The sequence below is a fragment of the Varroa destructor genome, unplaced genomic scaffold (genome assembly GCF_002443255.2).
Source record: "Varroa destructor unplaced genomic scaffold, Vdes_3.0 BEIS01000002.1, whole genome shotgun sequence".
Taxonomy (NCBI): Eukaryota; Metazoa; Arthropoda; class Arachnida; order Mesostigmata; family Varroidae; genus Varroa; species Varroa destructor.
The window spans coordinates 41,719,232-41,744,089 of NW_019211455.1; the positions used below are offsets into that span (position 1 = coordinate 41,719,232).

General features: G+C 39.7%; 2 protein-coding genes across 8 annotated transcripts in view; both read right to left on the reverse strand.

Moving 5' to 3' along the window:
* Nucleotides 1–11,501, reverse strand: part of LOC147757823 (uncharacterized) — an 18,838-nt gene extending 7,337 nt beyond the window's left edge. The window contains exons 1-2 of one of the 4 annotated variants that reach the window (XM_086980909.1): nt 7,594–8,726; nt 6,926–7,009 (exon numbers count right to left, since the gene is read on the reverse strand). The gene's annotated coding sequence lies outside the window, so the exon portion shown is untranslated. Of the gene's footprint in view, nt 1–3,054; nt 3,386–6,925; nt 7,571–7,593 lie in introns of those variants that run through there. The other 3 variants (XM_086980908.1, XM_086980911.1, XM_086980910.1) reach the window with 3 other exon arrangements.
* Nucleotides 11,502–14,598: 3,097 nt separating this feature from the next.
* Nucleotides 14,599–23,222, reverse strand: endos (endosulfine alpha). Of its 4 annotated transcripts, none has more exons than XM_022792173.2 (5): nt 22,534–23,222; nt 21,792–22,059; nt 16,520–16,624; nt 15,851–15,961; nt 14,599–15,491 (listed from the first exon to the last, which is right to left on the reverse strand). In XM_022792173.2, exons 2-5 carry the CDS (start codon nt 21,804–21,806, stop codon nt 15,306–15,308), a joined length of 417 nt encoding a protein of 138 aa, XP_022647908.1. In that variant the 5' UTR covers nt 21,807–22,059; nt 22,534–23,222; the 3' UTR covers nt 14,599–15,305. The 4 variants fall into 4 exon arrangements, with proteins under 4 accessions (XP_022647908.1, XP_022647906.1, XP_086837045.1 ...); XM_022792171.2 differs by having other exon boundaries at nt 21,792–22,064; XM_086980919.1 differs by lacking the exon at nt 22,534–23,222 and adding an exon at nt 22,431–22,532 and having other exon boundaries at nt 21,792–22,064.
* Nucleotides 23,223–24,858: the final 1,636 nt, after the last annotated feature.

Sequence of the window (24,858 nt, forward strand, 5' to 3'; positions counted from 1 at the left end):
CGAAAAACACCGCGGTGTTTTTGAAATTCATGCTAATATTAGCTGTTTTCGAATCTTTTCACGGTGGACAAACCTCCACCAAATCAACAACCTGCTAGTTCCTATGCGGTTTTTAAAAACTTCAAAAAAGGCTTGCATGAAGCAAACCTGAAAATAACCAGTTAGTGGTTTATGTTCCGAATTGAAACTGGAGCCACGCTTAATGGTGATGATAATAAATATATATGACACTGAAATATCCATTTCTGTCTATATACTATATCAGAAACAAGTTACATGAAAAAATCTGGATGAGATTAAATTCAGATTTAGCCCTGCTGTGCGCCGTTGTTTTCGTCAATAGCTAACGATTTACTTATACAGATAGGTTAAGAACGTGTCTTTGCATCGCAGTTTTAGAATGGCGTTCCTCTAGTCGACGAAAACGGTTGACTGGCATTATGGATTCAAAATGCGTTTATCGATTACCTAATTTTTGTAGTTTAAAGATTACAGAAAATTTCAAGTTGTAGAAACCATATCGCTACAAGGGTTAGACTGACGGAATTTATCATTAATTTATTGTGCAGATTAAGATGGAATCGTTGCATCATGGATGCTACCTAACGAACGAAAGGTGTAACATTGCTGTCTGAAAATCTGCTGCAGGCATCAAACGAGCCAGTGAGGCAAGTTGATTTCCTCATCTCCTAACATATAGACGCTGCCTATATCTTTTAAAACCGAACAATCACACAGGCGACTGACGACCGCTCTAAATGCAGAAATCCATTCATAGATAACCTGATGTGTTCTTTCGGGTGAAAACCTTTTGAGTACCTACGAGATTTTCAGGTTCCCCGAGATGTCAAGTTTGTTAAAATATGCAAGTGAAGTATTAACGCTAATAAACGTGACGAAAAAGCCACAAAGGCTAGTCTTATTCCTAGGATTCTGGAAGTTTTCATCATACAAATTTATGCATGCCAGTATATTTTATAACATCGATAATAACAATAAATAGCTACAGCGATAAACGCCGCAATCTGCATCGAGCACAGGCCAAAGCACCTTTTTTCGTAGCGACGCCCATACTTTAAAACCGTATGGCATCGCCGATTCCGACATCGAGCTCAGTTAGCCCTTAGCTAGATAGGCTCTGTGTTCCTAAAAAATGCAATGCACTTAATCAGTATCGCACAGGCACTCAACACTTTTGTGTAAGTCCAATAAATCAAAGTAACGAATCAAATAACTTATATCGAGATCTATCGACTTATTCAAAACCGGCATGAGATCTCTGCTATTAGAGGCTGGCGGAACGTTGATGTCGAATTCACCTGCGAACATTGTTTTACTTATTAATTACGCGCTTATTGGTAAGTTGTCTAGATAACATAATTGGCGGAAACAATTTAGCCGGTTATGAGACTACCTATGAACGCTATCAAGTCTGATGGTGAGAGCGTTGATTTGAACCTGTTGACGAGCGTGTATGACTATTGTGCGTACCAGTAAGTCAAAGCAATAATATAACGCTATCATAAAACATCTAAAAGAGAACGAAACTATATGTTGCAGCTGTCAGTATAAAAAATACGACTATTAACTGAAAAATATGCTTGGTTTGCATTTTAAAAATGTTTGATTTTTTTTATTAATGTTCATTGACGAATGTCTGGGCACTAAGCCTCCAATAGACAACGGTGGAAGTGAATATAATTATTGTACAGCGTTCACGTTTCTCTGCAAAACGTCAATGAACCAAGGTACGTTTGCATCTTCTTGGAATACCGCAATGTGTGACGTTCTCAGCTTGGGAACACATGGTAGCATAGGTTTGAACCAGGGCGTAGACACACCTCATTTCATACTGAGAGCACATGTCTCACGAAGTACGTGACGACTCAGGCACCGAAATTCACGAAGAATGTTTTTCTATATACGTTGGTATCAAAATAGGGAATATAACTTTGGACATTCCAAAGCTATATAGTTTTGAAGCTAAAGGAGAAGCAAAACGTTAAATAAAAATCAAACAATTTGTGAATAATCTCTAACATGTTCTTCTCTCGAAACGGTAGAGTTAATATGAATGCAATGTAACATTAGAAATGCTCGCTAGAAATTTCTAAACGATTGAGATATACGTAACAGTCTGTTCCACCAATAAACTTTTGAGAGCATTCGCATACTTTGGAATGGAAGGTCGAAAAATCGGCATTTAAATATAAGTGAGCTATAAAATTCGATATATAATCTGACTATTTTAAATTTACGCTGCTGCAGCATCACTTCAGATAGATAGCTTGTCGTCACAACTAAATGAATGGGCAAGGTACGTCTATGCATGGCCTTGAACCTGTGTGATATTTGCGGGCTGAGCCTTCCATGTAAAGAGGTCTCCGCAATCACCTTCTGGTATTGCATCAAAGAATCTGTGCAATCATAAATGCCCCTAGTTAGCAGTTAGCTGTCATGGCACAACAGCCTCTGGTAGATTTCATCGATGTTTCAAGCTTACATATTACCGCTATAAAACATTGTGTCAAACGACAGGTCTGTTAAGCACAAAACAAACCATATCTATTTGTTCGGTCCTGAACCTAGACTACACTAGTTCAATTAGTTGGATCGGCATGCCTTAGGTGACTAACGCGCGTCTCTTTGAATGCGTTGCCCTGGGAATCATGAACATGCGGCCATCTTTGGTTCAAAATTTTGCATTAACAATGCTTATTATGCTGTTTCATAGATCTCTTGGGGAAAACCAATATAGCCCAGCAAGGCCCAGTAAGACCCACGGACCGGATATCCACCAACCACTGAAAAATAACATGCCATGTTATGTAATACAGCGATACCGAGGTCTGTTGTAAAGGGACGGTCTTAAGCCAGCCAAAAATGTCACTCGAGCCTACTAAATGAACACGCTGCTACTGCATCACCAAAAACATCCTCTACAGGGGTAATGTAAATTTTGAATTTTATGTGCAGTGCAGCTCTTACGGATTGCTTCAGAGACTTCCAATAAACTTGTCTTTAGGAGATCCTTTAACGGATTTTCTAACGCACCTGGACACATTTCTCCGACAGTCTGCGGTGCGGTCCAAGCATGAAACTACTGTTAAACTCAGGAGTCTCCAACACACTAAACTAAATGTTTCGATTTTTTATGTCCAATGATGCCTTGGGCTTCGTATGGGCGCGTCTTTGCAGCACAAAACGAAATGTGCTCACGCCTACTTTCGAACCTAGACCACCTAAGTGATTTAATAGACCAACTAGGTAGCCTCCAACACATCAGCGGGACAGCAGGATAATTATACCATCGACTCGTCCCTTTTCACTTCTTTTTTTTGCCACCGTCTGCTAAGGCTGAAGCTTAAACCAGCAAAGGCTGGCACCTTTGGTATTTATGATTGGTAGGATAACGCAGTTAATGACACGTATTAGCCATAACCGAAGCACGATATCTTTCCCCGTTTTGAACGTATATATTTTTTCACATGTGTTAGGCACTTTAGAAACGGACCTCTTTCAACGCGAAACGAAATTTATCTACGCCCGTTCTGAAATGTAAATATTCTGAATTTGATGGCCTGTCTTTGACCCACATCGATTATCAGGTGTCTTCAAGTTTTGTAGGCTACGTTACCACCACCACAATAAAGTCACGGTTCTGCATAACCATATATCACCTGATCATGTTGAAAATGTCTACCTTCTATCCGCTAACCGTAGTAACGATCTTCGTATGTCTGATAGGGTTAGCTTTAAGTGCTGAGAATCATGACAGTTCATCAGATTCTCATATATATATATATATATATATATATATATATATGTATGTTTGCCGTTTAGATAAGCTAGAACCTCTTGTACCTCTTCATTAGGAGAAGCATGGGAAGTTACTTGTGCTGCCATGGGAATTAGCATGGGAATATTCGATGCTAGCTTTAGGTCCTGTCGTGTCAGAGGTGAAAGCCGTAAATTACTGATGAGTCACACCAATCACAAGGACCATGTAAATCACTAACAAGTCTCGTAAACTATTAATTAACTACATAACTCAGGCGACTACTCATCGATCGTGACACGTGACATCATTAGTGACCCACTAAGAAGTCGCATAAATCACTAATAACTGATATTGATCGCTAAGGACTCACGTAAATTCAATGAAAGTTATGCAAACCACTTATAAATATTGCAATCACTGTTAGCAGGAAGCAAAATTACCATTTCCACCGCTCCCACTTCCGGATAAGCTACTCCCAGAACCCCTATAGCCCCGCTGCTACCCCTCTCTGATTCGCTTCCGTTGCCGTTGCGGCCGCTGCGACAAGGAACAGCCATGCTAACGTCCACTAACGAGCGAAGGCAGTAACACATGACGATAACAGCAAACAAAGAGAACAGATTGAGGCGCAGCATACTCAGGCCGATATTGATGAAATGTTCGCGGTGGGCGCAGGACAGTCGAATGCGGTCTCTAGGGCAACATTTCTGATACGATTAGTATCCTATACAAAATCTGAATTGATATATATATATATATATATATATGTGTGTATTCGGTGTCATTGTTTGCCTATTATGTAACAACCGTCCGTGGTTTTGTTGCTTGCTCTCTTTTTATGTTACTCCCATATTCTTCGGGCATGATGCCGCAAAAGTCCAACACTTTAGCCCCCATCGGTAAGATTGGCCATTAAAGGTCCCACGATACCGCCCTGGTCACTGCGGTAAATGAAGTCCATGAACGGCCGGTAAACGGATGATGACAGCGCTATTGGCCTTCGTTCGAGCTTCGGTACCTGCGGCCGCCGACGGATTCAACTTAGCCATGTGGGCAACGACAGGCTTCCTTTGAGTAGCTTTGAGGAGTTCAAGTGCCTTATGCGCGGAACGTATAATACATTCGCCGCTGATTCGAAGAGGCACGTATTCCGAGGAAAGAACAAGAGACAAACATTATCTGCTGCTGAGTCTGCGGATACAGTTAGCGTTTCGACTCGTTTATCTGAAAAGAGCCCGGCGTCGCATACCTGACAGGTATAACCTGACTGCCGGCGCTATAAAGTGCGACAGGTTTGTATCGTATTCGTAACCTCAAATATGGTCGAGAATTATAATTGTTAAGCAACTGCATTCAGCAACCCAAAGACCGCACTGCGCTCACTTATGATGCTCTGTTTGATAAATTTACTCGGGCTTGAAGGAACTGCAGAAAACAATACTGTAGTAACTGCCTCGATGTTATTGCTGGCCGACCGCGCTAACTCGCGGGTTAAACACAAGCGGATAAGGACAGTTAAGGCCGATCTTGGCGCATCGGGCGCATATCGGCAATTGAGGTCTTACCCGAAAGAGCCTGTCACTGTAGGTTAGACAGGCCATCAAAACCTGCCGACGGCGACATTCACGACGGTAACGGCCCCCAAAGTCGTGATTATGGTGCATGGCCGTGCTAATTCGCGGATACTGGGAATCAGAATGAGACGTCTAGTTTAATAGCCGATAATCTAGGAGCCGTATAAATGACGTATCGCATTGGGATGGAAAACAGAATCGAAATCATCGGATCGTCCCAACTGCTAAATATCACGGAGCCATCTAATGACCGGAAATTTATGCGAAACGATTACATGCATGCCTTCGTGCATTGAATAGAAAGCTTCTGCAATACAATCACCACGTCCTTAAACGGTGTTCCGGCTACCTAAACAGGACTCGCTTTATCTATGACGTAGGTTTGCATAAGTTGGTAATCCCTTTGACGCATAATGTAAAACGCGCCGCCATTTCAACCGCGCGTTATAATAGCCGCGCTGAAGTAAACAAAGAAATCGCATAATGCGTCGTCATCGCTTTTGAAATTTCGGAACGGTTTTTCGTGCACTCCTAGCATATACGAAGTCGCTGCTCAGCCGTTGAAATGCGTACGCGCTAACGTCAACAAAGCATTTTAAGCAATAACATAGGTGACCACTGTGCGTCACAATGTAAAATTCTGAGACAATAGCGATGGTAATGAAGAGAATTTGTTAATAATGGCGGAAACCGACAACGTTTGACACGAGCGGAAACTGTACGAAAAACAAGGCTCATTATGGGTGTGTACGGCTGTATGGGAAGAAGGAAACACGTAACGCAAACGGATTATACAATTAGAAAGGAGCGAAAGGAAAAATTTCATCGTACTCCTGAGGCTGCTGGGAATCAGGAGAAAAGAAATAATAGATATTAGAGTAACTGATGAAGTTTCTCACCAGCCGAGTAACCCGCAAGGGGCAGATGACCTCGACGTCTGCGGTGGGAACCCAAGGACACCGTTCGGGCAAAAGGGTAAAAAAAAAGCGAAACAGCGACTAACAATAACTAAGACTAACACATTTATTAAGGGAAAACAGTAGAAGCCGAAAATATAAATAGCAATTTATTACAGTTAAACACATTTACGACCACCCGATTCATTCCGGTAACGCTTAATGGACAAGGGCCCTGGTTGTAAGTCTTCACTGCAAAGAATGACCGTCTTTTCGTTCAAGCTTAGCATTAATTGATATTAAAGCTGTAGGCGCAACCGTCTTCACCTAAGTGCTGAGGGTCACACTGTTCTATTCCGTCTGTACCATTTATACATAGACATTATGTGGTATCCTCAACATATCGTAGTAACACAGCGCAATAGTGTGGTCCCACATATATCGTTTTAACGCAGTGCAATATCGCAGCTCTAGATGTAGGGTTTTAGCGCAAATAATAGAACAACGCTCAACCGGTTGTATAATAAGTGTATAATAACAACCCTATCGTTATTGTGCGACTAATATGAATTACTACGCGTCGTTTTTTGGGGCGAAATATATAAGAGCGTTAATGAGGGAAGATAATATAGTTTAAGCAAGACAACAGCAAGTAGGTGGTACCTCCGTCGTACCTGTTCCCTGCGAGACTCCTTGCGGCAGTCGGCGACACAACAGGGTTATCCCCGAATTTCCGTCAGCGAACACACTCTACACCGCTAACACAGCAAAGAAGATGGAGCCGTTTGTAATTACGGTTAAATAACGGGAACTAGATGACAAGCTACGGCAGACAAGTGCACGCCTGTCTGTGCTACGTATGTTTGACGTGTGTCATACGTAAGTGTGCATGAGTGGCACAATAGTCTCACGGATGTACTAATGGCGAGCAAGACAAGCATTAAACTAACAAGAGAAAAGAACTGTGGAGTACAACGTGCACGGCAAAACGACGGGCGATTGTTACGTACTAGAGAATGGGATAACCCTTAGCACATGTACATGTACTTTTTTGTTCTTCATACACTTTAAGTTATACGATTTAAACTTTTTAAGTTTTTTTTTATTCAAATCAATCAAATTTGATTAGTGAGTGCCCCCTTCAATGTAGAAAGTGAACCATGTGGGTTGAAAAGAGTGCAATTTTAAGTAGCAATAAGATACAATATGGCACATATAGGGATATCATTAGTTTTAAAAAACTCAATATTGACAATGGGTACCGTTAAAAAAGCTTTTGTTGTGAATACAAAGTCGCGGCTCGATGGAATTAGAGGCAACCTAAAGGAAGAATGCAACTTACTATTAACTTTCGCTTGTTTAGAGTAGAGGTCCAAAGTTTCGTCAATCTGAGTATAGCAATCGGCAAATATATTGCCTATCGAAAAATCGCACGACGGAACTCGAAACGTAAAATTCGTTCTACAGCAAGTTGAAACACTGAATTACGAAAACAGATTTTTAAAAATGAAAAAGCTTCATTTCGCAAAGCAAGCATGAAGCATCATGAAAAGGACTTCATTAAAAATGGTGAATACGGGCCGGTGTCGCTTATATCACTATAGCCTCGCTCTCCGAACACATATAGCTATCGCAAATATGTACATAAAGTTGTAGAAATCAGTCGTTTAGAAGCACGCCAATTTCGCTTTAACTTTTGACCGGCAGCCCCAGCGCAGGCTGCAACTTTCGGCGTAAAGTTCGATTGGCATAACCTATTATATGTGAACGTTTTGTGGCTCTTTATGTCAGGTGTAAAATTCAACTTCAAATCGCCGTTCCTGCATTGAGCTCAGTTGGATTTTCTTTTGTGAAACGAATACAACGGAAAGGTTTTATCACGCAACAATGCAGTAAACAGTTTCAATAGACTGCAGTGACCCTGAACGAGAACTTATTCCGTCGTTGTGTCCTAGTAGTATGCAAATAATAGCGGAATACTGTAGCTCCGTCATCGCCTTTTATTTAATAGCTATGGTATTGGGCCAGCTCGCACGTGCTGATTAACATGCACCACTCATCTCTATGAACCGGAACGCGTTTATTGGGGAAAGGCTCAATTAACAACCGATGGTAAAACTATCTAATGTAACCAATAGACTGGCAACAGCAGGTGCACAACCAGTTCATCGAAAATCGATAACGAAAAAACAACTGGTATTTGTCATCAGTTAATATAATTCACTGTGAAGAATTAATATAGGAAGTATATGACCTTTTGGAGATGTCCAAGAAAATTATATTTATCTATAAGTTTCTTTGGGAAATTCCTATATAGACCAACATCATATAGGGACAAATTCGTCAACGGAGTTTCTTATATGAGTGATCATTGAAGGATTATTAAGTAATTATTTTCCGAACTGAAAATATTACCCAGATAAGTATATAAAGACCTAGTTTGTAATTCAACTATTCTTCGTTTGTTGTCTGTATGTCCATAAGTCATACATATCGGCTCTAAATTAAGCTCATTCTTGTGTAATAGAAATATAAGTTTTTTTTTATTCAATCACGTCTGTTGTGTAGTGTAGAGCTATGTACCTTTATTCAATGTAATGATAAAGGTGTTATAAATTAGTTCTATTAAGTAAATATATAGATATCATACTATAATTTAGTTAAACGTTTGCTAGTCACATAAAAATTAAGCATAGAAAATAAGTAAAATAGATGTCATAAAATATATAATTGACTCATTTATAGCTTTTCAGATAGATGTTTGGTTTACTCATGCAGCGGTAGTGTGACACCTGTATGATGACAACGATTTCACAATTGTACATATCACAGGACACAATAACTTCAAGTAGCGGTCTTAGTATCCGCAGTGTCCATCAGCTACTTTGTCCGTTGGAAACAGGACCGAAATATCTATACTTATAGGCAAATTCTTCAACAGCGAGTACCGATTCCTTGGAGTGCGGTACTACGTCCTTTCAATGATGTTTCTGATTCAGATAAAATGCACCGTAGCAAGATTTTATTCTGTTTATGTATTTAGTAACAAATCTATGCCACATCACTTTGCTTAGAACCAAATGCTTACTCGCAGATAGAGAGACTGAGGCGAGCTGAGTATAAATTAACCCAAGGGTGCCTTTTCTCTAGCATATACATATATATATGTAAAATCCGCCAATGTTATATAAATACTGTACAATTTGTACGAATAAGGGAAGTTAGTTTTCCATTTATGAAGTTTTGAAGTGAAATCGTCTAAGCCCTTGGTTAAGTATTTTCTTGGTTAAGTAAGGCATCGCGATCGCTCATATTCTTTTCTTTAATGACTAATTTCGTACGATATAGTGATCCATCTTGATGTTTCAGCGCATGCCTTAGCGTTGTATCCATACTTAAACTACGTTGCATTACATTATAATATAAATGACAACCAGTAACGCTTTAAAGTTGAGTTTTATTTTTGCCGGACCCAAGTACACCAAACATCTTTCCTATTTAATAATCGTTCATCATATATATATATATATATATATATATATATATATATATATATATTTACATGTGCACATCAACTGGGTAGAACCGAGCTGACTAAAAATGAATCACAAACAATAAACACTATTACCATACTTGAGTGAATATTGGGACATTCTAGTTAATAACGACACAGCGAACAAATGTTTCAAAATCGTCTGCTTTGTAGGCGTTTTTCCTTGGTAAACACAACAACTGAAAGAGTCTGCGATGCCTGTGCGAGGAGTCACAGTTAAAGTTGTTCCTACCGAGCTGTCGCAAAGGAAATATATCACCGTTATATCCTAAATTAAACTAGGTGCCATAAGAATCGCCGTGTCCTTTCGCGTCCAGATGGCTAGTCGCAGTATGATGTACATATATCGTATACTGTTGTATATAGATGCTGTTGTAATTATTACGCGACCGCCAAGGCGATAGCACGGAATATATTCTAATAACATTCATTTTTGACTCAATCATTACTTTTTTCTTGACCTTATAGACCTCTCTATATCGTGCTCAACCAAGTTCTCCCATAGCGCGCCGTAATTACAAAGAAAATTTAAAGCCATTTTTACTATTAATGTTATTATTATTACTTAAGTTATTGTTATTATATGTTTACATATGTGTATGCTAGATATCCTTCTATATTTTTCACTTTCACTCTGAAAGCACGACCGTCGTAGATTTCCGCTTTCGTTCATTCCGCCACGCCCTATAATGAACACGATAACCACAAAAAAAGCACCGACCGCCCAACCATTTTGTTTAACAACAAGATGGCGTTAGTCGCAAATAGAGTCATCATCAATAGCAGAACTTCAATGTAATTTTCTCTTCAGCTTCCTAACATTATTATTATTATTATTTTACGATTTCATCATCGTTCCACTCATAAAATTATCGATATTCTATTATCCAATGCTTCCCCCATATAGCTCGTTCTGTACGGATGCTCTCCATAGCGTATCATGAAAAAGAATGATAACTACGTGGGCAGAATTGATGACGCCGAGTGTAATCGGTCCACACAATTAAGGCGACCTCTTTCATCGTTCGAATGCCTCATTACCGAGAATACATGCATATGTTTGGTGCTACAGAAGAATCTCTAATTTACTTTAAAAACTCTAACGAATCCTACAGTGTTTCTTAGTTGTTTAGGTAATTTTTTTTTGATCAGCTCTCTCCCATTCAGTTTCGCTTTTTTCTCTCTCTTAATTCGTTGAAACATCACCCCCACCATTCCATAGACGTTACGTATTGTAGTTGTTCCTTCACCATTATAGCCACCTCAAATTCGTTATAGCAGATGTAAACATGTCGTATTCATTCAGCGTATTTTTATCGTATATTCGCGTAATTATATATACCTTATTACTGTATTGTTGTTATATTTGTTTCATTATTGTCACTCTCAAAGTATTGAAACTGTTTCTTTGATATTGCTCCCTACGTACTGTTCTGGTAAGTAGATAGTATTTATTTCGCCTCTTTTTCTGCCGTTTTGTTTGCATTGTGTATGTTATGTTCCCTTCCGCAGGTTAGACCCTCTTTCTCCTAAATAAACGAACTGGAAAGCTATATATATATATATATATATATATATATATATATATATATATATATATATATACAGTTCGTTTATTCTGTCTGCAACCTACCTGTTGCATGTCAGCATAAATTATTTTTAGTCTATGTAGAATCGGGTCTTTCGGAGAAACGGTACTCAGCTACATGGTATTACAATCAGACCGCACAGCCTGGCTAATGAGATTGTAGAAGTTTTTATTCTACATCCAGAAATAATGTTTCGACTCTTAAGGGACTCTATGACGACGGTTTGGCTGTTAATTTGCAAGCATCAATATGGCGAAAAAAAACACAAGAAACCTTGACTCTCCAATTAAAATGCACCGTATCAAAAGTCAATACAATGGTAACAGTGTTCATTGCTGCCGCTGGATTATTGATCAAGCCCGCCTATTCATTGATCAAGCCAGGATTAACTTGCAAATATAGTTTTATTTATTAGTTAGTCGTTGTCCATTTAGTTTTACCGTTATCCTTTGTATTGTTGCTTAGCACATTCATACAGCGCACACATTGTTTTCGTGGATATATCATGTATATATACATACGTGTCTAATTCGAACACCTAGATCTTAAACGCTAGCATATCAATCGTTACGAACTAGCGTCAGCGTCTAATAATTGATGTTACCTATAACTCGTTATTATTGTCAAATAGATAGAATTTATGATTTTGACCCAGGAAAGAAGGAAGCTTGGGTTGTCACTCGATATTTCCCGAAAAACTATCTTCATTATTATTTGATTACCAATGGAAACGTGATTAGGAATTTTATCAAAGGGATACACACCCATTTTGAGTTCGTATCACTCTGCGTTGATTACTGAATGTATTCAGACGTTCGGTGAAATCATAATCATATATATATATATATATATATATATATATATATATATATATATATACATATATGGTATTTTATAAACCTAGATTTTCCTCTTCTTTTTCCAGACGCTTATCGTCGTTAAGAGTAGGCGTGTGCCATTGTAGATAAAAAATATTAGATGCGCTGATTAGCTGTCTTTAATCTCCCTAAATATACATTCAAGGCTTTCGTCTTTATTCAATTCGATCTTAAAACATAGCGTCCTTTTCTCCGTCATACCGTTGTGGGCGGAATCTATCGTCAAAAGCCAACAATTGTGAACAAGCGTCTCACAGCCTCATTAAACAGCTGATGATATTTTTCGGATGTTAATTTGCCTAATCCTCAAAAAAACTTGCTTGCCCACAGCTTAAATCCATTTGCTTTTGTTCAATGCATGGTGATTTGTTATGATTGCTAAAGGAATTTTGTTTTCCACTTGGTTAGGTCATATGTTTACAAAAACCTTTTTTTTTTCATTGTAGTTTTCCTTGAGTCCACGTTATACAGATGTTATACAAATAGCTTAAGTGTGGGTGCATTTATTATTTGCGAAAAACCTATGGTTGGCCATACTTTGACGATAATATTTTAACCCATTTATAAATGCTTTACTATTAACAATAGCCCCTTGTAAACATATGCCCACCACACAACGCCAACGTATGTATACCGCCAACGTTTTTTGTAACGCTACGTACGTACTGCTGTAACTATATAATCAATAGCATTGGGCTGTGTACGGCTTGCTACATGAGGTCTCGCTGCCACTCTCGTGTCTTGCCGTTCTTACAACTCTCGTTTCCATGATCGTTTATAGTTATAACGAGACTATCAGTTATATATGTATCTTCGCGTCACTCATACCATTCACCCACTTCACATCCAATTATCTCATATCCTCAAGCATGTAGCATCGTGATAATCTTCGCCGCGTTAAAACGATCCTTCTTAGCGCAATGGAGTTACGTGAAAAGTAATGCGAAAATTTATAATTAAAAACAATAATAATATAATAAAACGATTGATAACGATAATGCCTTTTCTACAAGATGCAACTTGTAGAACATCACAGCCTTGAATCGATCATGAAACCCTGTGGACATTGTTTGAGCCCTTAGACGTTTTTCTCCCTATTATGTGTATTCCGATTACATATGTGTCGACCTCGTATGTCATGAAAATCGTGTGTTTGCTCTAAATACTTCGAGAGTGTCTCTATTCAACCGAAATATAAATACTCACCTGCGATGTCACTACATCACCATGTCAGGTTAAGCCTCATGTCAGAAAAGGGATCGATTTCAAAACAATACCAAGATGTACTATGTTTACTCCTTATTAACGTTGTTTTTCGTAAGCTTGAGAATCTTCATTTATTTGTTTTTCTCCTATGATGGTCCTGGTAATCTTGTGTTGGTCGATCTTCTCTTGCCGCTGTCCCGAGCAGGACGCCTTCCCACACTCTTCAGCTTCGCAAGCCAATTGAACAACAGCGGGTACAGATCGCAAAGCCTCAGTTTTCGTCCTCCTGATTAGTGTTGGCGTGTTTCTCAATATAGACATTAACAAAATATATAACCATTTTTTTTTGCACAACACAGACCAAGTGTTGCTTCTACAAATCAACCTAAATTGGAAATGAGGTCGACGTTCACAGAAGAGATTACACGTTCTGCCATTATTTTGTGTGTGTGTGTATTATTCATGACTAAGAGAAACCGACAGCTTTCACGACAATTGTTTATAGTAACAGTCATGGGTCACGCTCCTGTTAAGGAAGTGACGGCAGTCGTTTTACTAGATGGGTTCGTCCAAATCAATCAGGATGGTACCTAGAGAGTTATTCATGATGTTTTGAGATATGCGCATTGGCCAGCTCGACACGGAATGCTGATCGATTGTTTCGTTATAACATGCATTTCGTTAAGCAGAGGAAAAGCTCTGACGTGCTTTATTTTATGATACTTAGTTTGTAAAACAATTCAACCGAAGAAGCTTTGAAAGTATGAGTTAGGATGTTTGCCTCAAGCATTGCTTCAAAAAAGCGCCCTCCGGTAGTGTGGTATATTATTATTATACAACAAAAAAGGCGTTCATTTACGTACGCATTATCAAATCGATATCTTGGAGTATTTAGACGATTTTGAGTACAATGAAATGTCATGCAAACAATGAAGCTTAAGGAACGAGTTACGTTCGAGCGATTCCACTGAGCCTCTCGCATTTTTTCCGTCTCTCCGCACACAGGAATTTATGTGCTCAGAATAATCAAATGAGTATATTATAAAATTATGGCTTCTACTAACAGCGGATCGGCTTAAAATGGATTAAAACTAATAACATACTTATGCAGGGCGATAAGCTTTACAGATTTTAGTCGACTTCAATTCCTTCGATGTTTATTGGGCGAAGTTTTAAGTTTTCTTCTCGACACGTTCGTTTTCCATTTGTGTATCCTTGTTCATGCCAGCTGAATCATAATGTTTAGGCAGAATTTCATTCAAATATCTTCATATTATAATTGATACAGGGCCAAGTTTTTTTCTTATAGACCTTTGATATATTTACTTTGTTTTTTTGCCCCTTCTGTTTTGAGTCATGTGGATTTTTCTCGCCAAAATTCTTTCAAAATCTACCTGCGTAAACATTCATTCATAACTTCGTTTTTCTACATGCAAAGCGTGTTTTTTTTATTCACAATCTGCAGTGGCGGTACGCCCTGTACTAACAAAGTACTTGCGGTACGAAGGCGGACTTGGATGTATTTACTGAATCGCGGAACGAGAATTAAACCCGCTTATTCGTTTAGCAGCGATAGCGAAATCGTGATCAATTTCGGAAAAGAGTACCAACGCGTTCCAACTACTTCGAAGTTTGAAAATGGCGAGTAATGCACAGGTTTAAAATTGTTGTGCACAGTGTTTCTCATATCGTCTATCTCGAGCCATCGTGTCAAAAGGAGTGTGGGTGAAGTTACGTCAAGGTAAGCCGGTATACAGATATGAAGTGCGTGGAAGAAAGGTGGGCCGTGCTAAGGACGGGACACGGCTGACATCAACGAACTACAGCATTACATGTCATCACCGCCGGATTGCGCCGTTTCACTAGCTTCTTCGGTATGGGCCGGATGGTGACCCTGGTGATGGGTCAAATGGTGGGGGCTTTCCTCGGCCAATTTGCTCTGCGAGATCGAGGCCTTGCGCTGCTGCAGATGGATACTGTCCACTGTGGGCACAGGTGGAAACGCTGGCGCCGCCTGGAAGGGTTCGAAATGGAAGTGATCCTTTCCTTTTAGCTGAAGCAAATACTTCGTGGTAATAGTGTTGTAGATCACGCAATGGTAAAATAATCTGAGTTAAAAAGCGGGCTTAGACACACTTCATTTTGCGCTGCTCCAAATTGGCCCTCTGAAATAATATTTAAGGATAGTAGTACAGAACGTACACTTAAAACGTTCATTCAAATAATAAACAAGGCTCACTGGGTTGGAACGACTGACTTTTGTAGGCTATACGATACGAAGAGAAATGCAGATTTCAAATGGCTCGTTTTTTGTGATGACGCTTACAAAAAGACAGTTACTTAAGAAAACCCTTTATACAAAGGATAACTTACAGGGGACGCCTGGGGTGATTGTGGGGTAGGCGCCAACGGCGAAGGCTGTGCTAGAAGACGATTTCGCCCCTGCATGGCCATGTTGTAGTCTCCGCTGTCGAAATATTTTTGCTGTAATATAAGTACGTTTTATCAGACACAACAGACAAGCGTAAGTTAGTGATGGCTATAGCATAATATGTTCGACAAAAGATAATGCGTTAATTACCTATCCTACTCAGAGCGGCTTCTACATATAAACCTGATCCCTCCTGATCACGAAGTCGACGCCAAACAGTTTTACTTTTTTCTTCAGTTAATAGGATCACTCCGCACGTTTTTTAATTTGATTGGATTGATTAATAATGAAACTGGCCAGTAACTGAATTTCGGTTCAATTAATGATCATCATTGATTTTATTTAATGATCATCTTCGTTCTACAGAGGCAATTTTTAAATTGGAAAATTAATTTTTAATATAATTTAAAATGTGGTACCTTTTTTTTAATTACAAAAAGTATGCATGCTAAGAACAGTCAAGTAGACTAACCAGGATTCCTAGAGTGACATCGATCGGAAATATGAGCCTACCAAAGAAATTTTGTTACCACACTTTGTTACGAAGTTGGACTTTGTTAGACGCTTGCGTTGACTTGCGATCTGCTTATGTTTATAGAAAAGATACCTACCCCACGATTAAGTTTCTTCTGGAGAAAATTTGAAGGTTTGTTGTGCTGCGGATACTTCTGCATCAACTTGGTCTCCTCGTGTTTCTCGGCCTCAGCCAGTTTCAACTGAAAATCGAAAGAAACCACACGGATCGTGACGCAGGAATGCAAAACTCGGCGTCAAATATGGTACTATCTAATATATATTGTCTATAATTTTAAGTTTAAAAAATCGATCATAATCGACCCCAGCTCTTAGTTTTTTTCAAGCCTCAAACCTGACGCGATATGCGACGTCCTTGAAAAAAGTGAACAAATTGCAACTGACGCATAAGGAAACCCATATTAAACAAACGAAGCACAAGACGAGGTCCTTCCTGACAACCGGCATGAGACCACTGAACTTACGTTATGTTGCTCATTTCGGAGAATTTTCGTACGACGCCGGCAAAAATCGGCGGAACTAATGTATTTTATTAAAAGAATTTCTGTAATAATAAAAGAATATTTATTTTAACTTCATAAGTCGAAATCACATAAGAACCGGCTTCTGTCACATGATCTCCATCGCCGATACTAACATGAAACCTCTACTACCTGAAGCTGTTTTAGGTATTGAAATTCATATGAACTCCCCCTCACTTCCTAACCAGAAACCGAATTTGACGCCGGATTCGCTGACGCAGCAGTATCGACAGACTACTACGCTGTGTCATTATGTTGAATATTATTCTGTCGATTCAAATCCAACCCAGGATAAATGGGACTGCTCTTCAATGCATTTATCCCAATCGAGTTTCTTAACAACCTGTTGTTAGAATAAATAAGCCGTCGTAATATCCTACTTAAACAAATGTTGAACTATGCGGTGCAAAAGCCATCTTGGTGATGCGCTCCCCGAAAGCGGAATATTTCTTCTGGACGAGAGGTAAACGGCTCTACATCAGTCCCATATAAAATGGAAAAAGTTCAATGGTAGAAGAAATGCGAGGGAGGGAAGCTTTATATGAACTTGGCGAAAATTGCTGCCTGGCCAAGAAAGAATCGATTATTCAAAAGAATATATAAATTATTTTCACAAAAAAGACCTTTGCGCGACTATAATAAAATCGAAAATTTAGCGATTTTCTAGGAAATTATTGTAGATTATGATGCAGCGGTAACGTGACAATAGCTACTTTGGTAAAACGGATTCCATTTCGCATCAAAGTAAAAAACCAAAGTTTTTTGGTACTGATGCACTCATGTCTTGCTAATTAATTACTTATACTGTATATGTAAAGTATATGTGAAAAAGCTCAGTATATGTAAATTGCGATTTAAACTACACAAGAAAGGTATCAATTACAGTGTTCATTAATTAACCAATTATGTAATTAAAGTGTCACAGCAAATAAATGTAAAAAAAATATTTCAGCTGTGGAGCGTATATAAAATTATGATTGTTGAAGGTAACCGGCGCCAGAGGGAATTGAGGTTATAAACGTCTGCCGCTAAATTTAGCGTAGTTTGAAACTGCACGAATTAACTTTGATCTAGAATTAGAGCCTACTGGCACGGCTGATATCGACGTTCGGAAAATGGACTGTTGTTAGTTTAGCTTCGATTCTACTGCCTCAGCTAAGCATTGCTTTAGGCAACTGAACCTTTAAGGGGAACCACTCCCGGTTTTATACCTAAATCAACTTTATGCGTGCATGAGTTTAGAAGAAAACTACGTTATTATATCGTACCATCAGGAGAACAGGCGTTCATCATGTAACCTGATGCAACCGATTAAGCCATATGGCCATAATACCAGACAAGACTTGGCTCGATCGGAAAAACATTAGTCACATCAATTTTCGAACCTGATCCTACTCCCGTATTAGCCTAAAAATCTTGAACCCCTTCCTGTTTCGTACAGTGATACCAGAACTAGGCGCCCACATTCGATGCTTAAGGAATCGATAAAAGGTCTAAGGCAGTTTGAAATATACGTAAAATACCTTTTTCCAAGAACCAATGGTGCCTCAGGTTAGTTGTTTCCTCAATCATTTCGTCCATTATAGTCTTAAGGAAACCTTGCTTGCAGCACTTGATTCACTTGCCTTTGGTACATACGGTATGATAGTCGCACCACCTAAGTGTCCTATGTGGTACCACTTGAATATTGTTGTTTGTTAGAGTAAGCGCTAATAGAACATTCTCTGTTAATGTTTGCCTTTGCTTAAAGACGTTCAGCCTTAGTACTTTCTTCGTAAAACACCTGAAGTCGATTTCAGTATTCAAAAAGAAGCATATCTAATATTCTGTTGTAGCTGGCCAGCCGCACGACTAAACATCTGTACTTCTAGTAAAAGAAATGAAATGTTTAAGCATGCGTTTCTGGATATAGATCAACATAACATTATGGAAAGTCGACTTGTTATTGTTCTGAATGTTTACAGACCTCTACTATGTTTCTACGAACGGTTTTCAGAAAACGCTAGCATTCGAAACAGGCGTAAGTAAATAAAGATTTTGAATTGTACTTTCAATTTTGCTCTAGCTAAACACTGTCTCATGCGCCTGGCTTTATCTTAAGCTGAATACATTTAATTTCCCACCTACATCCATTCATATAGTAAACAACTGCAAAGGCAAACGCCGTTTCGAGCATGGTACTTTGACTAAGATGTTGACTTTCTTCGCGACTGAAGAGAATTCTACCACTCAATCTGCATGAGCTTGCCGTGCCCTTACGATCGCTGTATTGTTGTCGCCACCCTTAACCTCTAAGCGTTCCGGCTTAGCAACGACTCTTGATGAGGAAAATTGAGGTTGTGGGTAGACTGAGGTTTCCTTCTCGCTGGTGTAACCACCGGCACCTAACGGCGGTTCTTGACGTAAAACTCGTGTTAGGACAATTCACTAATGTAGTTTAGCCTTTACTGAGATGGTATCTCTGACGCACAGCGAAGACATTTGACTCTGCAGTCCTATCAGGTGACAAATCAGTTATTGAGACAACGCGAGTGGCAGATGAGCATGGCTCGACATGGTGTGAAGTCTGTCTGGAGAGGAATTTGAGTAAAGGACAGACAAAAAAGCGACCACCGTATCGCCGCAATATAGATAAACCTTACAGTTCGAAAAATGCTATTTAAGGCTCAATGATAATCGTCTGCTTACATTAGGCCATTATCGAGGTTTATGACTGCGTTCCAGCGATGTTTAAAATTATTTTCTTAGCTGACCATGTGCTTAACTGAATCAGATCGTTTTAGCTATCGATGCAGTTGAAAGCAGTAACTACCTTATCGCTAGTTTTTGCGGACAACAACAATAACACAATAAATAAACTAATGTCAGAGCTTGGCAGTCTGTACAGTATTTATTGTATTTATTGTCGAGCAAGTGCAGGAAGCAGTTTGACGGGGATTATTACCATTTAGTAACGGGTCACGGACTGTTTGCGTTAAGGACTTGAATAATACCTGTACTATAGGTCGGTAAATTTCTTATTAGGCAACCAAATAACAAAAAAGAAAATATGTGCAGTGAATATTGTACTAAACAACTGGCTAGCAATGAATCTCGTATCGTCGTGATGCATACTGAACTTTGGGAGCAACCTAGGTCCGAAATCAACGACAGCAGTACTCAATGAGAAACTCCAAACATATAAACAGATCTCGTAAGCGAATATTGTACATATGCGAAGAAAGCATACTCATCATATGGATCAGAATCTTTCTTTTCTTGAAGTATAATCGTTCGCACGCTTACACCTTTTGATGCGGAAAACCCTTGGGGGACCGCTTTTGAACTTGTATAGATAATGTTGTGCTAAGTATCGTAGTTGTATTTTTCGGTGTACTGTTTGGGTACTCGTATCGGAAAGCTACAAGTAACCAGTTTTATGTGTCTATGTGTGTACCTGTGGTAGAAGTATTTATACCGTGTTGCCCACAGCGGCAATACTATGAACAAAATAGTTGCGACAGTATCTAGTTTTGACTGTAAGAGATGAATCAATAGCCATACTATAGCGAGATTTGAAGAATTCTCAATCAACCATACGTAACTTTGCACGTACGTAACAGTTTTTTTCGATGCATATCTTGATTTGCACTCAGGTTGCATTCGAACTTCCAGTCGACAGCGTCGTCATAATTGATAAAAGGCTTGCGCTTCTTGTAGGCGTTTCAATATTGCCATCAACTGGTCAGAGTATTCGCTTCCCCTGGCCATCAACGACGATCCACCAAAGCGGTCCCTTACGAAGATCTGTAACACGTCATAGAGCGACCCGATATCCATAGATCCGACCTGTCCGCGCCGACTGCGTTACTTTTGTAATCTGTACCTTCTGTCTCCGTTAAGAATTGTCCCTTCGAACATAAAATGTTTTGTGTTTCACGTCTAGTATTACAGTTTTAGTTAAGCACTTCTTCTTCAGACGGCTAGCCCCGAGCATCACAAAACGAGTCGTATTCTTACACCCGGTTTCAAACCTCACTCCATGCCTCGAAGCTTACTACTTAAATTCCCGTTTAAACCTAATTCTCTGGTTCGTCCGCTGTAGCAGAGAGGTGTTCGGAGTAGGAACATAGCCCTGAACAACCACTTTGGACATCTACTCAATTCTCTTCCATTGCTTGCGTCTCTAACCTCGTAAGCATTTGCAGTTTGCTACTAACTCGCAGCGTTCACAGAAGCATCGCTTGTTGCCAGCTGTAATTGCAAGCTAACAAATCCGACTGTATCTCGTAGTATCAGCAGGCTTTATCAAGCGCAATTCTCACCGCCAAGAGTACCTCCAAACTGTAGAGGAATATCGCAACCAATGGGAGATCTATTTAAGCCCTAGCCTGCTATGAGGCCTACACAACCAAAAGAAAAATTGCAATTACCCAACCTTTTAGCCTTCCATTCCTCAATAAGAACACTTACACCTCTCAAAAGCAACTGCTGGACGACCGCCGTTGCCGCCTAGTTAGCGGTACGAACGTTAGTCGAGGGGGCAATGACGTCTGCTTGACGATCCAGCCCCGATTTTTTTTTAACAAGATCCCGCTTCAAGTCTTATATCGATAGCAAAAGTTCTATTACCATACATAAAGAGAGATGTATAGCAATATTCGATAATAAAGTACATGATGACATACATTTATAAGTATACGTATTTATAATATATAACGAGAGACCGTTGTACACATTTACATATGTAATTATCTTGTTGATAATGCCACATAAATGTTCTTCAGCATGCTCGTGCCGATAACAACAAGTAATCGTCGAAAGGTACACAAGCTCTCGAAGCACCTACCTTGTCAGCTTCCATTGTGATATCGATAGAGATGCCCAGGCTCACTTTCAGAAGTGTACACACGCGCCCCCCAGACGTCTCAATGCGCTGGCGATCTCGAACACGAGCACGAAAAATCACGACTATTGCTGCGGAACGGAAACAGCGAAAGACCAAGTTTGAAGGCCAAACTTCTTCAGATTTTCTCTGTTATTTCAGTGGGGCTCCGTCGATCAACACGGTCGATCTCGACGATTCACGCATGGAACACCATGCGATACCACTCGACCTGATCTGGCAAATGCAACAACACAGACTGATTTGATGGAATCTTTCTGTTGTTACGGGGGCTGTTACATGGTAAAAGCGCTGCCTAGGTTTTTAGTAATCTTTCCAAGTGATCACTTATGCAATAATAAATATAATTTCCGGTACTGTTCGCTAATATGGAAATATCAGCCGAGTACACAATAGTGCCTCGGTCACTGGCCAGACCAACATAAACAACGGCTATGGTAACTAATCAATATAATAATCAAATTAGCGGTTAATGTTGTTGTTTGTTGTTGCTGCTATCGTCACCCCGTGTCGTCTTTGTTGTCGAAGACAAGGAAAGCCTCTTGTATAACTGTTGCGTCGCCAGCACGAACGATAACCTACCGAAGCTAATCGAACCGAGAAAAAGCAAATCTGTACTGAAACTCTCCAATTGGTATAACGGTATGATGTGTTGCTGCCATACTCAGACAAATGATCGACCTACCTTCCCGTTCTCAGCGCTCTTGACGGCCACTGAATGATCATCTATACGTACACAGGCCGTCAGCAAGCACTGCCCGTTGACACAAGACACTTCTCGTCCGCTTTGGCTGCAGTCTTCGTCGCTGTTGATGTGTTAATGCGCTGTTACCGTCTCCGTGTATCTCTTCTTCTCGACACGGACGCACGGACACAAACAGGCACACACACATACACATACACTCAGACATGCACAAACGCCGAGAAACTTCAAGTCAGTCAATCCTTGCAATTGACGATATCAGCCAAAAAACCATTAGAGAAGCCTCTTAATGGGACCGCAATTGTTATTTCTGCCGCTGCTGCTGCTGCTACAACTGCCTCCATTAAAATGACGATTGTAGCAACAACAACAACAACAATATCGTCGCCGCCAACAGCACTCTTAGTACACAGGAGGACAGCACCCACTACGCACACATCCTAACAAGAGGACGGCAGGCAAACCAGTATGCGAGAGAAACAGAGCGATTTGCTCGGCCTAACAAACGGTGTCGCTTCTATCAAAATGAGCAGACAACAACGCCACTGTATAAGGACACAATCGCAGCGCCTTGTTGATTATGTGTTTGCGGTCCTATCCAAAAAAAAAAAACTTTGAGGACGATGAAGTCGGCCAGCAAAACACAGAGGGCACGATCAAATTCACTAAAAATACGGATGGACGCTTGAAGGTAGGCTTTATAGCAGACAGCAACCAGCAATGGAGAGGGCAAGCATCGGGGAAAGAGGTAAGCTACAAAAAAGAATGAAGTAAATAATAATGTAGTCGCGAACGACGACAAGGGTCATAAAAGCAGATAGTAGTGGGGGCAGCGGCCTTCTCGTCGCTTAGCAGAATTTGCAGAGAGGAAATGGAGCAGGGCTGTCATCCGTAGCCAAGGTAACCGTATACTACTAATTCGTCTGCTTTATCGCTTCGACTGTTGTTTACCAGTATTGGCTCGAGCCGTTAGCCTTCTCGATCTTTAGCAACAGAAGGTAGAGGAACGAAGTAAGATGGAAAAGGCGTGTGTTTCTGGAAGATGGGGAGAAGGATTGCAGGCAGCAAAAGAGAAGCTTTTTGTTTTCTTTGTTCGCTATTGAACTAAGCGATATTGTTAGTGCCTCTGTTTACGATATAGCTTTGTTTCTACTTAAATGTGTTGCTATACTATAATGTGTTGCTACTGACGTTGTCTACAACTGGAATAAGGTAGAGCAAAACCAGAATTGAGCCTAGGCTCCTTTGGCTAGGTGGGAACGGAATCGTTGGAATCAGAGCTATTCAAGAAACCGTAAGCCGCGGATGGATCTCTCTCATGAGAGTGGCAGTGGGCCTTGTATGATCATACGGCTCATTATTCAGAGATGGAAGCGGTGGGAGGCTGTTACTTGCAACGATAAATAGTTTTAAATATGGAGTAGTACTTAGAGCGGGACTACTTGACAGTTTTACAATATCGTAACACTGTCTAAAGGGACCTCAGAGTCACTCGACTAATGTGAGGGCCAACCCAGCACAAAAATATTAGTACATTGATACTGAATCATCTAAAAGCGTATCATCCTTTCGGAATCATCTCGGAACCGGGTTCATCGATTTCGTTGAATTTTGCTTTAGCGTACAGCTCTGTTGATTTATCTCTCAAAAATATAATTATTTATGGTGTAGGGGCGAGAGTGGCGCCATTTCGTTCTCGTCGACTGTTGAAAATTAGGTACCAAAATGGTTGCGTTGGGGGGCATTTGTACACATTGTAGGTTCACTTGTTTACCCATGTCATATGTAAGATGTCAAAATGTTTGTGAACCATAAGAACAGCTACCAGATACCGCTTTCTCATAAGAACTATAACGTTGCTGAAAATGAGTATAGCTTTTTTAGACGCTATTGGTTAGTTTATGATATATAATTTAAGAAATTCTGTACCATTTTTTCACTGAAAAAAACACACCTTTTTATGCTACTAATCGGATATAATTATGTCAAATAATTAAAACGCACTATTGAGTATTATTTTATGATTTCATTTTAAAGGACTTGAAACTTCAGAGAGCATTGTCTAGGTGTACGTTGTTGTTACAACTTACGTAATTGAAGTAAAATTCGTATGGATACACGAGACTTACTAAAAGTATGATTAATTTATAATTATAGAGATATAAAAATAAAGTCAATTATTGTTTTGCAGTTTACATTTTTATTTATATACACAACCTGTAGAGTACAATCTATATATTGTTGGCAAGAATTGAAACTGCAATCTTTAGTCTCTTCTAATTCGAGACTTATTGATCCAAACTACCG